This window comes from Apteryx mantelli, chromosome 19, assembly GCF_036417845.1.
Source record: "Apteryx mantelli isolate bAptMan1 chromosome 19, bAptMan1.hap1, whole genome shotgun sequence".
Classification (NCBI taxonomy): domain Eukaryota; kingdom Metazoa; phylum Chordata; class Aves; order Apterygiformes; family Apterygidae; genus Apteryx; species Apteryx mantelli.
In genome coordinates this window covers 9,347,321-9,365,262 of record NC_089996.1, presented here as the reverse complement: position 1 = coordinate 9,365,262, position 17,942 = coordinate 9,347,321, and the positions used below count along the sequence as shown (strand labels likewise).

At 55.4% G+C, this 17,942-nt stretch overlaps 2 protein-coding genes and 1 long non-coding RNA gene across 4 annotated transcripts; 1 reads left to right on the top strand and 2 right to left on the bottom strand.

Moving 5' to 3' along the window:
* Window positions 1-236: 236 nt before the first annotated feature.
* On the top strand, window positions 237-10,893 carry LOC106483839 (uncharacterized). The gene is made up of 16 exons (XM_067308627.1): window positions 237-273; window positions 1,552-1,659; window positions 1,780-1,855; window positions 2,064-2,220; window positions 2,501-2,546; window positions 4,179-4,237; window positions 4,365-4,400; window positions 5,613-5,665; window positions 5,990-6,122; window positions 6,192-6,388; window positions 6,607-6,652; window positions 6,755-6,820; window positions 8,122-8,181; window positions 8,808-8,890; window positions 9,423-9,517; window positions 10,516-10,893. The coding sequence occupies exons 1-16, from the start codon at window positions 237-239 to the stop codon at window positions 10,548-10,550; spliced, it is 1,287 nt and encodes a 428-aa protein (XP_067164728.1). The 3' UTR covers window positions 10,551-10,893.
* A 956-nt stretch (window positions 10,894-11,849) lies between these two features.
* On the bottom strand, window positions 11,850-13,604 carry H3-3B (H3.3 histone B). Of its 2 annotated transcripts, XM_013941879.2 has the most exons (4): window positions 13,496-13,604; window positions 12,888-13,029; window positions 12,644-12,797; window positions 11,850-12,547 (listed from the first exon to the last, which is right to left on the bottom strand). In XM_013941879.2, exons 2-4 carry the CDS (start codon window positions 13,013-13,015, stop codon window positions 12,419-12,421), a joined length of 411 nt encoding a protein of 136 aa, XP_013797333.1. In that variant the 5' UTR covers window positions 13,016-13,029; window positions 13,496-13,604; the 3' UTR covers window positions 11,850-12,418. The 2 variants fall into 2 exon arrangements, with proteins under 2 accessions (XP_013797333.1, XP_067164383.1); XM_067308282.1 differs by lacking the exon at window positions 13,496-13,604 and having other exon boundaries at window positions 12,888-13,489.
* A 439-nt stretch (window positions 13,605-14,043) lies between these two features.
* LOC136993670 (uncharacterized) lies at window positions 14,044-17,669 on the bottom strand. Its single transcript, XR_010886069.1, has 3 exons — window positions 17,245-17,669; window positions 16,048-16,128; window positions 14,044-15,526 (listed from the first exon to the last, which is right to left on the bottom strand). It is a non-coding gene; the product is annotated as an uncharacterized lncRNA (long non-coding RNA).
* Between the last annotated feature and the right edge of the window lie 273 nt (window positions 17,670-17,942).

Below are 17,942 nucleotides of genomic sequence, written 5' to 3'. Positions count from 1 at the left end.
ATGTATATCTATGTCAATGTGTTATATTTGTGTGTATATATGCCAGTGCCTGTGTTATATATGGATAGGTACGTATGGATAGACACACGTGTCGATAGCTGTGTATGGCAATATCCGAGCCGGGCCGGGTCGCGCTCCGCGGAGCCCGGGCGGGGCGGGGCGGGGCGGGGAGCGCGGCCGGTGCCGCCCCGCCGGGAGCCGGGAGGAGCGGAGCGGAGCGGAGCGGAGCGCGGAGCATGGCCGGGAAGGAGCCGCTGCTCGGCGCCCTCAGAGGTGAGCGGGGCCGCGGCGGGGCCGGGCCCGGGCAGTCCCGGGGTGCCCGGCGCTGCCTGCAGCCCCGCGGCTGCTCGCTGCAGCACGGGGCGCGCAGAGGGCAGCGAAATGAAACGAGAGCGCGGAGCACCCGCGGGAGGCGCCTGGCTCCCCGCGCCCGCGGAGGCACCCGCGCCCTCGCAGCCGTGCGGGGAATGGCAGGGAAACGCCAAAAAACCTGATCCCGAGGCGCAGCAGGTGGAGCGGGGAGGACCTGCAGGTAGCTCGTTCCTTGGGCGGTTGGGTGTTTCCCCCCTTGAAGTACCACCAAGGGTGCTGCCTGGTTGCTTCTCCGCCTCTGGAGCTGCCCGGGATGCTCAGGTGTCCGGCGTCGGCAGGTGGAGAGGGAAGGGCTCCTCCTGCGCCCGCTGCGGCCTCCCCTGCACCCATTCCTCTCCCAGCGTCCTTGGCAGCCCACGGCCCATGGAAGTAAATCCCTACCCAGCGCCTCTCCGAAAACCAGCAAAAACCTGGTCTGTGCTACCCAAAAAGCCCCGCGAGCCCCAGGTTTGCCTCGCAGGGCCGCAGCCTGGCAAGGGGGGCCCCGGAGCCGTGGCGGGGCGTCGCGGCAGGGCCAGGCGCCGAGCATGACTCAGTGTTTGCGTTTGCGCTCGCTGCGCCTGGTGCATTGCTTTAAGGAAGTTTATCCTGAATTTCATCCTGGGCGAGCGGCCGCCTGCTCTCTTGGGGGCCAGGTGCTGCCTCCGGCTGCCTGCCGGGGCCGTGGCATTGGGGCAGGAGGCTTTGGTCCTCCTCCCTGCCCCTCGCTGGAGGCGGTGGGCATGAGGGACCCCCTTCCTTAGGGGTGTCTGGCTTTGCCATTCGGATGGCGCCGGTATTGGATGCTCCTCGTGGCCCCGGGGCTGGCTGAGCGTGCTGGCAGGTCCCCAGCCCTTGTGGGCCCAGCCGGGGTACGACTCCTCCTGCCTCGGGGCTCTCGGACACCTCCGGCGGCATCGGCAACCCCCAGGGAAAGGTGGAAGCGGTCGCAGGGCCAGAGAAACTCCCTGGGCTCTGCTCCCTGGGCTGATCCGCCTCTCTTGAAGGAGGATTTTGCTTCTCTTCCCTAATGGCCAGCGTTCGGTCTCATTCTCGGGAGAGCTGCTCGCGGCGATGCCCCTTGTCCTGGGGGGAACCGGGGGGGGGGGGCTGCGTGCGGAGCTGTTCCCCTGGGACCCCCGTCACGGCCGGGGCGCCCATGGGGTGCTGAGCCTGCTCCCTCCCGCCGGCATGCTGCAGCCGGCGTGCTGCGGCTCCGGCATGGCAGTGGCCCCTGCACGGACACCTCGCCGCACCTCGCCTCCTTCTGCCAGCTGCTGGAGACCGTCCTCCGCAAGGGACTGAAACGTGAGCGCTGCTTCCCGCCTGGCCGCGGCAGGGAGGGAAGGGGCTGCGGGGGCACCGCTGGGGGCACCGCGTCGCCCCGCCGCCCTCGCCGAAGGGCCTCGGGTGCTTTTTCTCCTGCAGAGCCGCTGCTGGGCTTCGGGAGACGCGACTACTGGCACTGGCTGGAGCGGCTGCCGCCGCGGGCTGCAGGCAGCAGGTGAGCGGCGGCTGGCAGGGGCCGGGCGCGACGGGAGCGTCCCGCGTGGGCAAAACCGAGCCGTGGCAGCGCGCTGGGCTCGGGATGACACGGGCTGCATCGCGCTCGGCTCTGCCCATGCCTGATCCACCCCGGAGCAGTGACGGACAAGTCTCCTCCAGGGGAGACAAGGTTTAAGCCTGTAACTGCTTTTCCTCTCCCTGCGCAGCCCGACCGCTCTGTCCATCGGCATAGAAAAAGCCAGGACCTGCGCGAAAGTGCTGACGGCGCAGGGCCGCGGCCGGTACTTCTTGCGCTTGGCTCTCAACGGGAAGCTCCTGGCGGCGGCCGTGCAGCAGCTTGCGGGGACGCCCCGGCTCCTGGAGGTGCGACGGGCAAGGAGAGCGGAGGCTGGGGAGACGGGGCTGGGCGCTGGGGTTTGTGCCTGAATGTAGGTGCCTCTCCTTGGCCGGGAGCGGGTGACCGGGCTGCTCCCGTGAGCAGGCTTCGACGTGTCTCGGGCTTTGGCAGGTCGAGCAGAAAGCACCGGTTACCGTGTCGCTGCCTCTGCCGCTGGCACGGTCTCAGACGTGTGTGTGAGCAGCTCTCCGTGGTCCGACATGAAACAAAACGGTGACTTAATCGTGGCTTTTCGCTGTGTTTCAGTTTTATGATCCTGTGACCTCCATCCTCGGCAATGAAGAGCTCATGGGTAAGACCGAGTCTTCTTCCAAAACTCAGTAGTGTCTCCCAGAAACCATGCAGAGCCGGGATGGCGGAGGGTTTGCTCTGGGTCTGAAAGCCAAACCCTGGCGGGGCTGCAGGGATTTCCTCCTGGATCCATGCCGAAATGGTTGCTCGGCCACTGTCCTGGGTACCTGATTTGGGAGAAGCCTGCAGAGTCTTTCCTGTGAGATGTGTTTTTATGAGGGTGAAGACAGTCCCAGCACGACACCGCCGGCCTGGCCGGGTTCATACCAGCAGGTGCATCTGGCAGTGCTGGTGGCAGGGCCATCCCGGCCGTCCCTTGTCCCCAAGGGCCACCATGGAGCCTCAGCGGGGGCAGCCGGCTGCCAGCAGGCGCCTCCTCCGAGGGCATGGTCCTTGCCCACCATCCTCTCACCCGGCTGTGTGGTTCATATGACTCTTGTTAAATCCAACCAACGGAGTCTCGTTTGGACCTAAACCGCCCTGGAGCGAACGTCCCGGGTGCTACGGCACTGGGCTAGCGCAGGGAAGGAAGCGAAACAGTCTGATGCGATTTTCTAAGCCAAACTAAGTGCTAAAATCTAAATACACTGCCGCAGTGATGGAAAAGGAGATGTAAATATTTAAACACTGGATCAATCTAAGGTTGGTTTGCTATCATGGGATTATCATGGGAAAACTGCTTCTTGCGTGTCTTCCGTGTTATTTCTTTTTAATGAGGGTGCTAATTTAAGCAAACCCCAGCAGTCCGGCTGGCGAGCAGAGCCCTTCGCAGCCCAGACCCCAGGCCTCGGTCCTGCGCGAGGGGTCCGGTCCGGGCGGGTTGCCGGCTCCAGGAGCGTCCGCATGGCCTTTGCTGCGCTGCGTAGCTCCATCCGCAGCCCCGCTCCTTGGGGGACCGCAACAGGGTGAAAGCCTTTAATCTTTTGATTATGATAAATAACTCCATGTTAAAATTGTACCTAGATGGCTTATAAATCACCCCGGGCTCTCAGTGCATGACCGGATTACAAATATCCTTCGGTATAATTGCAACATTAGCGCAGGAGAGGGCAGGCAGCCTTGCGTTCAAGAGGACAAATGGAGAGAAAGTTGCTCGTCAGCAGTGTTTGCTACGAGCCCTCTTCCCGGCCCAGGAAAGATGCGGTCTAGCGAGGCCGCGATTCCCGCTCGGATGCCGGCCGCGGGAGCCGCGGGGCGGGGGCAGCTCCGGGCAGCTCTTCAGCAGCGGGCCCGTCCCTTTCTGGGCTCGAGCGCTGGTGGATGGCCCGCGGGCCAGGAGCTGCTCTGGCTGCGGCTCTGCTCCGCCGCCTCGTCGGTTCGGGCCGTGCAACGATCCGGAGGGGATCGCGGGCCGAGGGCTAGTCCGCGAGCTCGGCGGGACGCAGAGGTGTTGCAGAGAGGATTGCGGGAACCAGGTTCTCCGTCTTTTCCTTCTCGCGTCACCGCGAGCGCTGACTGCGCCAGCAGAGTCCCCTCGGGGACTGCACCCCAGGGTCTCATTAGCTACGCTGAAAACTGCTTTGATTATGTGGACCTCTCCCACGTCCCTGCCACTTGGGTCTTAGGGAGCGCGTGGCTCCGAGCCCGGCAGTGACGTCGGCTCTCGGTCCCCGTCCCCCTTCTCCCTCTACAGAGCCATTCCTCTCGCTAATGCTGGTGGTGACAGAGATGAATTTCTCCCTGGATCTGCAGGTACGGTGATAAATCGGCCTGGGTGGCAGCTCTAATGGGGCTCTGTGGGTCCCTGCAGAGCTGCTTGCACAAAGTCCTAGTTCCCGTCCTCGCGGGGAGCAACTGCGACGCTCTTCTTTGTTTGCAGAATTGCAGTTTCTTGGATGAAAGCTGGCTGCTGCCGGTAAGACCTCGTTCGTCCCTCCCGACGCGTCAGCAGAGCAGGAGCCGGGGTGGGATCCATCCTTCTGCCATCTGGGCCGGCCCTGGCTGAAAACTTAAATTAGGAAAAGAACAAATAATTCGTTTTGGAGAGGTTGCCCAGCAGTTCTCCGGCCATGGGCGGTCGGACGTTGTAAGCGGGCTCCGGTTCGCCGACAGGAGCGGAGCCGCCTCTGCTGCCGGCGCTCCGTTCAGCACCTGAGGCTGGGTCCCGCCAGGGCTGCTCTGCCTGCCCCGTCGCCAGTAGCAGACCCTGGGATCGCTCCCAAGGGGAAAAAATGAATGAGACCGAAGCCTAAACCACTGACACCCATGAAGTCTTCCTGTGTTCCTCTTCCCCTTTTTGCCCCAAAGTCCCATTTTTCAGGGCTGACGCAGAATGCGGATCCGTTGGCTTCATTCTTGCTTTTGCTCCACTGAATAGCTGTGCTTTTCCTCTACAAAGAGGCCACGAATGGCAGGGATGCTCCCATGTCCTTAAAAAAGGAACAGTCTCTCTCCGTTGCCCCTGGGGTGGTTAAAAAGAAACCCTAAAAGCCGCCCCGTTGCTGTTCGTTTTGGCCGCGTTCTCGGGAAGCGAGACCTGCGCGTGCAGCCGGCTCGGGCTGGCTTTTGGGCTGGTGACGGTCAAAACCTGGCGCGAGAGGGGCTGAGCGGCGGTGCTGCTGCAAAGCTGCGGCTCCTGCTGAGTTTCACGCGTTTCCAACCCCAACGGCTCCCAGCCGAACTGGCCACATTTCGGGTCCCTGACTAACGCGATGTGACAGTAAGCGGTGGTGGAAACGACGGCGTCTTTGGGAGAGGAAGCTATGTTCTCCTGGCTTGCAGTTGCTTCTGGCTTTGGGATCACTTCTGTCCAGCAGATTTGTCTTTCCAGAGGCTGAGCCCAGCCCAATCCTGGCGAATTAGGATGTTGGTATAGCTCGAAAATGGCCTTCTTGGAAAGCAAGATGGGCTGGGCCCATCGGTGGCTCTGGGGACCGGCCTCACACCCCTGTGCAGAGGCTGTTGGTTCCCAACGGCCCAATTTGGCAGCGATTCTCCAGCTTCTCCTTCAGCGCCAGACCGTGGGTGAGGGGTCCCCGTGCCCCCTCCCCATCCCTGAAGAGGGAGCAGGCGATCCTCATCTGGGGGCCGCTGCCGGAGGCCACTCTGAGTGGCCGCTCTCTTCCAGGTGTGCGTCACGTACGAGACGGTCCCGTGCCGGGCGCTGGGGATGGTGCTCAGGTAGGAGCCCTCCGTCCCCCTCTCTGCTTCCCAGCAGTGGGCGGGTGGTCGTGGCTGTTCGAGGCACTCCTGGCTTCTGGAGATGGAGACACTCAAAACCCAAAAAAGGGGGAGATGATAAATACCACTGTGAGAAGATTGGAGATAGGGCTGGGGCTGTGTCTCGGCGCACTGGATGCTCTTCTCCTCGTAGGCGTTCCTGTCCATGGGGTTGCTTTTCCCTGCCTTGATGCATAGGTGAAACATGATGGTCCAAAAGGGTTGGGGGGACCCCCCCGGGTGGGCAGTCCCGGAGGCTGAGCCAGGGCTTGGTTGCACCCCCAGGTACGTGGACGGACGCGTCTTTGTCACCGAGGTGCTCCCCGAGAGCCAGGCGGAGGTGGACGAGGTGGTGCTGGCTGGCGACGTCCTTGACGAGATCAACGGCTGCTCCCTGCGGAACGCGTACAGCGGGCAGGTAGGTGGGCACAGGAGGGTGGGCATCTTCCTCCCCTCGTCCTCCTCCCCTCCCCTTCCTCTCCCCCAGGCCGGCGCGGCACTGCAGAAGCTGAAGGGCGAGCCGCTGAGCTTGCGCCTGCTGCGGTGGCGGTGGCACGACGGAGAGGTCTTCGGGCCCCTGCTGCCCTACCTGAAGGTGCTGAAGGAGAAAGAGCCCGGCTTCCAGCTCCAGCACGGCCCCCGGCGCGCGGCGGAGCGGGAGCCGCGGCAGCTGCAGGGGGGCAGGTAGGGCCGGCGCTGCAGGGGGCCCCCGGGCTGCGGGTCCTGGTGTCGGGGCAGCCCTGGGCCCGCGCTGTCCTGCTTTACCCCCTCCGCTCGGGGCTGCGGGGCCAAAGCTGCCCCATGGGCCTGGGGGTGGTGGCAGGTCCTGAACATCTCACCCAGCACGAAGCGGGAGGACGCGTGGGGCCCTTGCGCTGACGCCCTGAGCCCTTTCTCCCCAGGCTGCTCTACAACCTGCGGTACCTGGGCTGGACCAGCGTCGGGAAGGTGAGGAGATGGGGCAGGGATGTGCCTGGGGGGGTTGTCATCTCTTCTGAGTTTCTCTTTACGTGCTCATGGGTTATTGCCTCCTCCCCGCTCCCTTTCCAGGACAGTGGCAAGGAGGTGCTGGAGCAGGGCATCCCCGCCGTGTTGGAGAGGAGGTTGCCAGCACGGGTGAGCGACGGGGACGCGCTGAGAGGGTCTGCAGCTCTTTGGGGCTGGTGGCAGCAGGTTTAGCACCAAGGGTTCCCAAATTTCCAAGTTCTTCATCTTCAGCCCCAGGAGCGGGGCAAGCGGTCACGGGGTGGTGCGGGACCAGGTGGCCGGTGGGGGACAAGTTGGGGCAGAGCAGTGAGGGGATGGACCTGGCCGTCCTGGGCAGGGAAACCTCAGGACAGAGAGGCATCAGAGAGACTGGGGAAAAAAGCATTTGGAGCTGGGTAAATCCACAAACCACGAGGCCAGGCAAAACAGTCTCCTCTCCAGGTTGTTTTTAATATTCTTGTGTCGGAGCTGACCCTCCCCTTTCATGTAGACGCCACGGGAAGGGATTAGGCTGTTTGTCTGGCCCTGCGGCAGCTGTAAGTGCTGTGTCCCCGTGGAAGGCTATAGAAAAGCTGAATAATAAGTGAGCGATTGGGTCCGACGAGCCCAGGCGGAACAGATCTGTGTGTGCTCGTGTGTGGGCGCAGATGGAGGGCAGAGGGGGAGAGGGAGAGAAACCGAAGCCTGCCTAAAAGGAAAATCCGCCCCAACTGTATTTATAACTATTTTTACACCATCTGAGCTTGGTGCCGCTGTGCAGCAAGCTCCGGCGTTTCGCTCGGCAGTGCCGGGAGCACCTCAATGAGAAAATTGCAGGGAAATATTTACCCTGCCTGGTGCTTTTTTTTTTTTTTCCTTGCTGGCTCCAGATTTGTTGGGCCTGGCTGAGTAGCTGACACCCCTCGCCCTTGTGATTTTTCTATTTAGAAGCATCTTTGCAGGCAGAATAGGAAAGTACATTATGGAAAGAAAAAGAAGAAGAAAAAAAAAAAAGCCCAACATGCAGGAAAGCAGTGAAAAAGCATGGGGAGGCTGGACCAGGGTTCAAAAGCACTTTTGGGCTCGGATCGCTGTTGCTGAGCCTTCGTGTGGTCGTTCACAAAAAGGTCCAAACATGAGGGTGCTGGATGTTGACGAAAAGGGCAGCACAGAGCAGAGTGCAGCTCCGAACTGGGTGCTGGGAGCTCTCCGGAGGGAGAGGGAGAGTCTGTTAATGTGCAGCCCCTATCTCCCCTTTCCATCTGTGGATTTTGCCACGAGCAACAGGAAACTCCTTGAAAAACTGTGTTTCAGATGAGATTCATTACCTCTGCTCTCGAATAATCATTCTCCAGCAAATGTCTTATTAAAAATAAAGCTTAAAAGCTGCAATGATTAGGGCTTTTATGATTTTCTTTTCTTTTTCTTTTTTTTTCTTTTTCCCCATTCAGGAGGTTTTATTTGATGTGAGGGAAACAGAAGTCCTCATCCAAGAGAAGACTTCTTCCAAGGTGAGAGAGTGATGCCTGAGGTTAGCCGAAACTCTCCCAGTCGGGCTGGGACCTTGACTGTTCAGGTGGCCACGGTGTGCGGGGAGGTGGATGCAGGGCAGCGCCTGGGCATGGTGTTAGGCAGGGTTGTAATCCACGGGGGCTGAACACGCTTTCCTGAGCCGGGCGATGTCAGACAGTCCCCACGCTGTCCATCACGGGCTGCGGGTCCGGGGTAGCTCTGTGCATGCTGCTTCCCAACAGCTGCTTAAGGGAGCAGCTGAGTAGGTGCTGTTGCAGAGATACTGACCCAGCGAGACACGTGGTCTGGCGCCGACTGGCCGAGTGATGTGGAGGATCAACACCGTCAGACTTTCCTTTTGCTTGTTTCTGGCTTGTAGGGAGCACATTGAGCTTCGGATTCGCATAGCAGTGGGGGAAGAGGACTGGTCTGGTTTGTACCTGTGGTTGCTCTGCTTGTTGCAAAGTCGGTTCCCACCCCCCCCCCCCCCCCCCCGCCCCAAGCAGCTGTGCATCACCCCTGTCCAAAATTCAGTGGCAGGACCAGCTCCAGGGATGAACCGGATCCACAGCCAGGCCCACTGCAGCCTTGCCTTAACACACTCTCCCTCCGATTCCCTGCGTAGGTCCTGTTCCGCTACCCCTATCCAGAGATCTCCTGTGTGGGACGCCACTTGGGCAGCAGCAATTTATTTGCCTTCTGCGTTGTGTAAGTAAGTGTTGCTTGTGGGCTAAGCCTGGCCGGGATGCCCAGACAAGGGACGCGTGGCTATGGAGCATGTGTTCGTGCATGATCTAAAACGGGTGTCGAGGAAACGGAAGTGCAGCGGCGAGAAGCAGATGCTGCATTGAGCAGGGGCGAGTCGCTGGTCTTTTCTGCGTGATGCAGAGCTGACCCCACAAGCGGGGGTCCCATGCGAAGACCGCTCACCCAGAGCAGTGTCTGAATGACCTGTCTGCTTACTGCCTCGAAGGGCTTTGAGCTGGACGTGGCGTGAGTGGCCCTCAAATGCATTGCCAGTAAAGATTTAGCCAGCACATGGTACAATATGTGTAGCAGGGTTGAGATTTGACTTGAGATTTGAAGGCTGTGGGTCTTAGAAAAGCTAAAGTCCATCCAGATGAGCTGCGCTGTTGCTTATGTGATTACAAGATGCTGCTAAGACGCTGCCTGGCTTCCAGTGTCACTGCTAAGTACTGGATTTCTTTTTGCCTGCTAATGTATGTGTTTCCATATTTAGCGTTTCCCCAGAGAGCCCTGAAGGGAGCACATTTGACTGTCTAGTGTTTGAATCGAATTCTGAGCAAGAATGTGAGGAAATTATCAAGAGAATTGGTAAGGGAACATTTTATTTCTTCAGATATAATTACAGTAAAAGTATGGAATGCCAAGAATTGCTATTCCATTCTACCACATGCAAGATCTAACTTAATTTTTTTTTGTTAGTTTTCTGCTTTTTTTTAGAATCGCTAGACAATGATTTTATTTTAAGAAACAGCTTCTAGGCATACCCAGATGTTTCATTGTTTCCACTAACTACTTGGAGGAAACTTTGTTTTCGAGGGATGTTATTTTAAAACATACTTTTCCACCAGGAGCCTAGCCTGCTAATGCAATTTAGAACCAAACCAACCATTAACAAGTTCCATCACTTGGAATTCCTATTTTTAACTTGCCTAAATACATTTTTGGCCGTGTTTCCCAAATTACATGGCCCCTCAGGCCACCAGTGATCCTCAGGTTTCTGGTGGGCTAACAGGTGTTGCTGCCAGATGGTTCCTTGACAGGTTGTACCTGTCAGCTGGACATACCTGCCTTATTACTGTATTTTGAGACCAGTGGCTGGGAAGTGCTGAGACGCATCTTGCGGTTCCATTCACGCTAGCCGAGTCGCTCAGATTTCTTTCCGGTACCTTTGAGGTATCCGTTATCCACATTTTACAGATAGTGCAGAGGTACTAAGTGACTTGTTGAAGCCTGTGCAGCAAGGATGTTTTGCAGTGAAGATGTTAAACCAGCTCTCAAGTGTGTCAAATAAAGTTGCTAAGATGATAATAGCATCGTCTTTGCTTAACTTTGATCTAGCCCTTTAAACCAATTTAGTTTACAATTTAGATGCAATGAATTCTTTTTCCCTATGGGTTTGTAAGTGAGAAAACATGTTTAAAAATGATTTAAGATTTAGGCTTTAAACATTTTTAGTAGCTATGTGGCAGATGCAATGATGGTATTAATGTGGTGGTGCATGTTTCAAGTACCTCTGGGACCAGAGTAGGAAAGGGTGTTGAGGAAATTGTGTAAGAGTGAGTGGTAATAAGTGCTTGTTTCTCCAGCTGCAGGATTTAAACACACTGAGTGGTTTGTCTGATAAGGGAGAGCAGTGGCTCTAGCCATGAGCTTCCTCCCAGCACCCTGGTGACCCAGCCCTGTCCACAGCCCAGCCTTAGTCCGAAACATGGCAATCCTGACAGCAGCCGTCTTGGAATAAGATGCAGGTTCCGACTCTTATGAACTGGTATTTTTAAACTAGTCAGGGCAGCCTTGTGGAAGGAAGGGCTTTAAATGCATCCTGTCTTAATTACACAAAAGGCCCATGTTGATTTACTGTGTCCACTCTCTTTTGTACAAACTACTGCTTTTTCCTCCTAAAATGTCACTTTTTCCAGAGAGCTTTAAATTTCATTGAAATAAATCAAAATGGACTAACTTCAGCTACTTCCCCATGCTATTTCTGTTCCAACTTTAGCCTCACTAGTGTATCCCCCTTTTTTAAGGGCTGAGGATAGCTGGCCTAGCTCTTTAAATGTTAATTACCTCTATTTCAATGTAGTCTGAGCAGCAGCTTTCCTTTACCTCAGCTAAATTAGGTAAAGCTGTTCCCAGAGGCACTATTAAGAAAACCAGAGCTGTGTTAGCAGAAAGCCTGAAGGAATATTCCAAAGTAAAGGTTGGTGTATAATCCTGTTCAGTCAGAAAAACTGAGATAAAAAATGAGACTCTTAGAGAGAGCTAAGTCAACCTCTCCAAGCCTGTAGGCTTTCAGGTTGTATAATTAGTGCATGCTATCTTGTACTTCTAGCACGTGATTAAGACCAAGTTAATACAATACCCACAGTGTTCTGCTCCCACAGAAACATAGGAGAGGCAGAGGGCAGGGTTTCAGACCAGCAGCTGCACACACACTGCCTGAGCACCTGAGGTCTCCTCACAGTGGAGACTTAACCAGAGCAAGAGCTGGTGCCTTTGTTTCATGCAGAGCAGTCAAAAGACTTCCAATAAGCTTCCCCCATTGTAAGGATGGAAAGGAAGAGGATTAAAAAAAGAAACATGAAACACACACAACTTAGTTCTAGCTCTTTATGCCCAGCCCTAAGAGAGATAAGCAGTTACACTTTAAAAAAAAAAATTGCCTAGCCTAGGCCTGTCAAGAATATCACTCTTCCCCACAGCTGTACTGTAGGGTTCAGCTCTGCTCTTACTGGCCTAGCTCAAGATGACTCAAACTAAGGAAACACTCCTAGAGAGCAACAAGTTCTCCATTTTGTTGGCAGACTATGTTGCCACAGCAGCATTCCAGTATTACATGCATCTACTGCTAACATACTGGAGCAGAAGGAATAAGCTTCTTCAAGCCCATACAAACCAAATGACAAAGACTCCTCACATGTGAATGTAAAACATTTAATTTAAAAATGTTGACACTACAATATATAAAATAGCTATTATAAATGCACATAGTGTATTCTATAGCTGCCAGGTTTACGTTTTTAGGAAACTGTAAGTTACACTGTGGTTAAGACTTGTAGTTTCACCCTCTGAAAAAGTCCACATTTGATCACAGTGATGTATGGTCAGACTAACAGCCCCAATTGTTAAACACTTGGATCAAGTCATAACCAGTTTTATTGCAAAAGGACCCTGTACACATTTATATCAATTCTAGTACCTTACAAGTTTAGCTACCCAACAAGTCATTAACATACAGAAACATGCATGAGAAGCAAGAAAGATCACCCATCCCTTCTGCATATTAGCAACTTGTCACTCCTGAGCAACAAGGCTCACATCACTGAGGTTTATGTGAACAGTCACTTTTAGCATTCATCCTGAGTGAAAGATGGAATGACTTAAGTACAAATGCAACATATTATAAACAATTTCTTACAAAAAAGTCACAAATTAAAACCAAAGTATTTTACAGAATTTACTACAAAACACCATAAAAACAGCCTTCACTTAAGCCCTCTCCCCCCGTATCCTGCGAGCCAACTGGATATCTTTGGGCATGATGGTGACTCTCTTGGCATGGATGGCGCACAGGTTTGTGTCTTCAAACAGACCCACCAGATATGCTTCGCTGGCCTCCTGTTTCAAGAGCACAAGAAGAAACGTCATTAGCAACCCTCAGCGAGGCACACTCCGTGCCGCAAGTGTCGAGGCCCAGCGGGCTGCCAGCAATACCTGCAGTGCACCAATGGCTGCACTCTGGAACCTCAAGTCTGTTTTGAAGTCCTGGGCGATTTCCCTGACCAGCCGCTGGAAGGGCAGCTTGCGGATCAGCAGCTCCGTGGACTTCTGGTAACGGCGGATCTCGCGGAGCGCCACGGTGCCCGGCCTGGGAGGAGGAAGGAGGGAGCGGCGTGAGCCGGGATGGGGGCGGCGCCGGGCAGGGCCGGGCCGGGCCAGGCCGTCCCGGCGGCCTTACCTGTAGCGGTGAGGCTTCTTGACGCCGCCAGTAGAGGGGGCGCTTTTCCGGGCCGCCTTAGTGGCCAGCTGCTTGCGCGGAGCCTTCCCCCCAGTGGACTTGCGGGCGGTCTGCTTTGTACGGGCCATTTTTCTTCACTTATCTACGGAGACAGGCACGCGTGACACACGGCCCAGTTCGCCCGACCCCCGCGGCAGCACGATCGCCAGGCCCGGCCCAGCGATAAGAATCCGAATCCCTTCCCCCACCACAATCCCCTCAAGCCCCAGAGGCGGCAGATGCCGGCGGGCTGCCCCCCTCCCCCGCCGTCGGGGCAGGCAGGCGGCCAGCGGCCTCCCCCGGGAGGAGAAGGAGGAGTCACGGCCCCCTCACACCCCCGCTTCGCGTCGTGGCGCGGCCCGGCCGCTCCCCTCCCCGGGGGAAGTGGACTGAGTCACACCGCCTCCTCTTCCTCTCAGGCCGCCCCGGAGGAGAGGGGGGAGGGGGAACAGTCGTGACTCCAGGCACGTAGGCAAGGCCCGGCCTGTCCGCCAAGGGGGAAAGAAGACGGCCAAGGGCCGCATAGCACCGTCGCCCGCTGCCGATCGCGCCCGGCGGCCGCCACTCACCTTTCGGAGAAGAAGGAAGCGCCGGTGCCGGTATCCGTGCGCGCTGAAGCCTGCGCTGCTCCCGCTACGACCCGCTCCACAGCCAACTACCCCCTCACTGCGCCCTCCCCGCCGCGGGGACCCGCATTTTATAGCGGGGGCGGCACACGGCGCGGTGACCTCACAATGCCTGGAAACAGCGCGCCTTTCCATTGGCCGGGACCTCCGCCGGCGCCGTGGCGTCACAAGACACAAAGGCCGTGCTCCGGTTTCTCGGCGCTGATTGGGCACATGCTCGGCCGCTGATTGGTTGTTAAAGTAGCCGCCTGATTGGGCACTGTGAAGTGAGAAGGAGCCAATCAGCGGCGGGCGAACGCTCTGCGCGCTGATTGGACGAAAAGGGGCACGGTTTGGATCCTACCCTTTGTTGCAAAGCTCCACAATGGAAGTCAATAGGAGCGGGGCGAGCGGCGGCGGGGTGCGGCGGGGCGGCGGGTTCCCTCCGGGCTCCCCCGGGCGGGCGACGCTGGCGCTGGGGGGGGCTCCGCGCCCCCCCCCCCCCCCCGCCCCGCGCCAGAAAGCGCCTTTTCTGGCATTTCGTGCGGAGACGCGCGGAGGAGGGCGTGTGGCGGAGGCTGCGCGGGGGGGCACCAGCGCCGAGGGCCGGGGGCCAGGCGCCGGGGCCCGCGGGGCCGAGCCGGGCGGGGGGGTGCGAGGCCCCCGGCCCCTCGCTGCAGCCCGTGCCTACCTCGCCCAGGCAGCCCCAGCGCCCAGGCAGCGGCGAGCAGCGTCCCTCGGGCAAGAAGCTCCCGGCGCGCCCGGGGCCTGGCGCCGCCGTAGCTTCCGCGCGTCGCTCAGCGCCCGGCTGGCGGGCGGTCGTGTCTGTCGTGTTTCTCGCAAGCGACGCTTCGTAGCGTCCGGTTTTGTGGTGATTTTTTTTTTTTCAGGTCGCGAGCATCCCGAGCACTAGATAGTGTGAACTGAAGGGGGGAAAAAAAAAAGTGGCATCGTTTTTACGTGTTCCTAAAAAAGCACTCATCTGGTCAACATAGGCTTTGTTTAATTGGGTAACATACTATAAATATATTTGTAGCATTTAGTGTCTTGTTTTATTAATTATAACAGCTATATTGCAGCCTGGAAACACTTGTCATGGGATTTAATTCTGAATTGGGGCAGCCCTACTGATTTGTGACCCTCCTAAAGTCAAGAAGAGTTTGGCCATTGATCTGAGCCAACTGGGAACGTCACCAGGGGAAGTGCGCATGTCCCGCTGGAAAGCGAGCTCATAAGTATTTGCAAGGTTGAGGCTGTGTCCCTCTGTGCTTTCATTCGCCACTTACTGAAACCAAACTCCCATGGACTTCATGGATTGTCTTTAACGCAAACACCACGGCTTATTACAAAGTTAAGAGGAAGTGGCAAGCTAGAATCCATGTTCCCTATTGGAAACATCTACAAAGATAATAGCAATTAAGTGAAAAGGAAGACTGTGTCTTTTTGGGTGATGTTGCTACCTTAAGAGTTGTGCCTTAAGAATTATGGCTATATGTTACTACTTCATTATATCTGTAACAACTGCTGGGCGTGCAGGCAGTTCCCTGCCCCACGGGAAGGGTACCACAATCAGGAAAAACAGGTCCCAAGTGCCCCGCAGTTGTAGCACGCAGAACACACACCAAACACAAATAAACGTCTGCTTAACAACCGCTCCTAAAGGTATCTGCGTGCCCTGCAAACCAGAGCACAGATGCAACCAAGCAGACTTTGCACGAGGTTTTGCATCCTCCTCAAATGCGTAAGTCTCTCGGCCCAACACCCGGTGCGAAGGGCAAAGCCGTCCTGCGAGGATCGCCGCGGCGCAGTGACTCCGCATGCATGGAGCTTGCGTCTTGCTTCTTTGCCTGTTCCTGGCAAGTCAAGCAAACGCGCAGCAATATGGTGCGACAGGATCGTCACGTGTCCCAGGGTAGGGTCTGCTGTAAGGATATTATCTCTCTATACATCTCCCCTCCCTCTGATCTTCATTTTAGGTTAATTTCCTCTTTGATACTTGTAAAGAAAAATGTTAATTATTTATCAGAGACAAATAGCTGCATATCAATAGAATCACTTGGTAGGTATATATTAACGATCATTTGCATTTTACACGCTTTGGAAAATTGAGATCCAAAGTGAAGAAGAATTCCCTTTTAGTCTGTCTGTCCTGTTTAGGAAAAGAATTCTAGACTGATGTTCCTAATGATAACTGCATATACCTTATTTTTTATGCTATTAACAATGTGAAGAGGCCAGTGCTTAGTGTTTGTTACCAATAGTTGAGATGCACTGCTCCTTAGATATTTCCTCTTCTATGTTTTTATAATGATGACTGCTTAGGTTTCTAATTTTAGTGATACTTTTGATGATTTTTGTTCTCTTTGAATTGAGACTAAAGAAAAGCTGTGCATCCTGTTATATAAAACAGAGGATGAGGGAAAGGCATAGACACAAAAGCTGAAGAGAGTAAATGTACACATATTGACAAAGACAGGCACGCACACACAAGTAAAATAGAAACCAGGCACGCTTACCTGGCATATCCTAAACATTTCTCTATTGCTTTGCAGAGTACTGTACATGTTGAGTTTTCCTCACCATGAAACAGAACAGAACTAGAGGAGGAAATAGATAGTGTCAGTACTAGACTGTCAAGAAAACGTCAGTGTAAAATGATTTGAATCAGTGGTTTCCAAATTCATGGGCACGAAGTGCACATTGGTGGTCTACAGAGCTTACTGCTCACGCGATATCTTTCTTTACTATTTCATTGCTAACTCATTTTTAAAAGGCAGGTAAAAGACAGGTCAAATGTTTTCACAATATTATTTTTGAATATTAAAAAAATAGATCAAGATTTTATTCAATCAAGAATAGAATGATGGTCTGGTAACTAATTGTCATTCATATTATGAAAACGTGAAATGTGTCTAACATTATAGCATGCAAGCCTTATGTAGAAGTTATCAAGGATGTATTTAACATACCTGAAAAAAGTAATGTTTTCACTGATAATAGTTCATAATTGAGGTTTCTTTCTGCAGGTACATCGGTTACTGTGATTTTATGTTAGATATGTATGTGTGTATTTGTAGATATTAACTTAAATACCTACACATGTAGAGACATACAAAAAGTTGTCCTACTTCAACAAGAGCTGCATAATTATAGTACTTAGCCCCCTGTGGAGGGTTGTTACATTAATAAGAAGGTATTGATATCATATGACTTATTCCTGTAAATGCAGGGGAATAAGCTATTAAATTACCTCAGTAAAAACCTGCCCACAGTAGAGGCTGTACCAGTATAAATTATCATAATTTAAAAAGTTTTTTCCCTTACCAAAACAGCTGCACTGATACATGCGCAGCACAAAGACAAGGCCTAAAAGTTTATTATTAACATTGATCAACCCATGCATGCTGGCGACGTTTGGAAAAAAAAAAAGTGTTTGCCTTATAAATCCTTGCTGCCCTTTACCACAGCACTGGAGTATCCCAGTGAGTTAGTAAAGCAGTTAGGTGTTGAACCAAGAGATCAAAGTCCTATTAAAAGAAGGTCATATCATTTCCTCCCCCGAGAGAGAAGTTAATTTACTGGGGAAGCTCTTCACATGGGAATTCACCAGATTCTTCGGGACTGCTTTTTCAGGGAAGGATTTTCTCTCAGGGGAGGAGGAGATGTGTGTGCAATCCTCTGATGACCCAGAACCCGTAAGAGTTTCGTGTCACCTATAAAGAGGTAGGCTCTCCCTCCACGCTGCTCTCTGGGGCTCTCTCCTCCTCCGGACTGTGGTGCTGCTCCCGGGCACTTCCTGGACCATGCCGTCCTGTGGGTGGGGAAAGCCGTGCGGCGACGGGAGATGCCAATACTAAAATAGCTCTTTGGCTGGGACGCCGTGCTCCAGCATCCACGTTTTCTTCCCCTCGGCAGAGGAAAGGGGGAGGGGGGGTAGGAAGGAAGTGATTCTGCGTGCCACAAATAACTCCCTAATCCTCTCGCAAACCTCTCCGTCCCGGCCTCCCGCCGCCGCCGAGCCCCCAAACCTGCGCCTGTCCCACACCGTGGCCTCCTCTGCCTGTGCCGGCCTGGAGGCGCCGGGCTGAGGCGGCCCCGGGGCAGCCGGGTCCCGTCGCCGAGGCCGGTCCCGTCGATGGGCGGGATGCGGCCCTTGACTGCGCTCGGCCCCGGCCCCGCCGCCTGGGGGCGCTCTCGCGCGCCGCCCCGGACTACAACGCCCGTCAGGCCCCGCGCGGCAGGAAGTCCGGGCCCGCCGCCGCGGGGAGCCGCTGGGAGTTGTAGTTCCCCCCCGCCGGAAGCCCGCATCAGCCGCGTCCCGGGTTGGAGGAGCGCGCGCGCGCGGCGGGACTACAAGTCCCACCCCGCCCCGCGCACCGGGGCGGCAATGGCGGCGGCGCCTGCGCGCGGC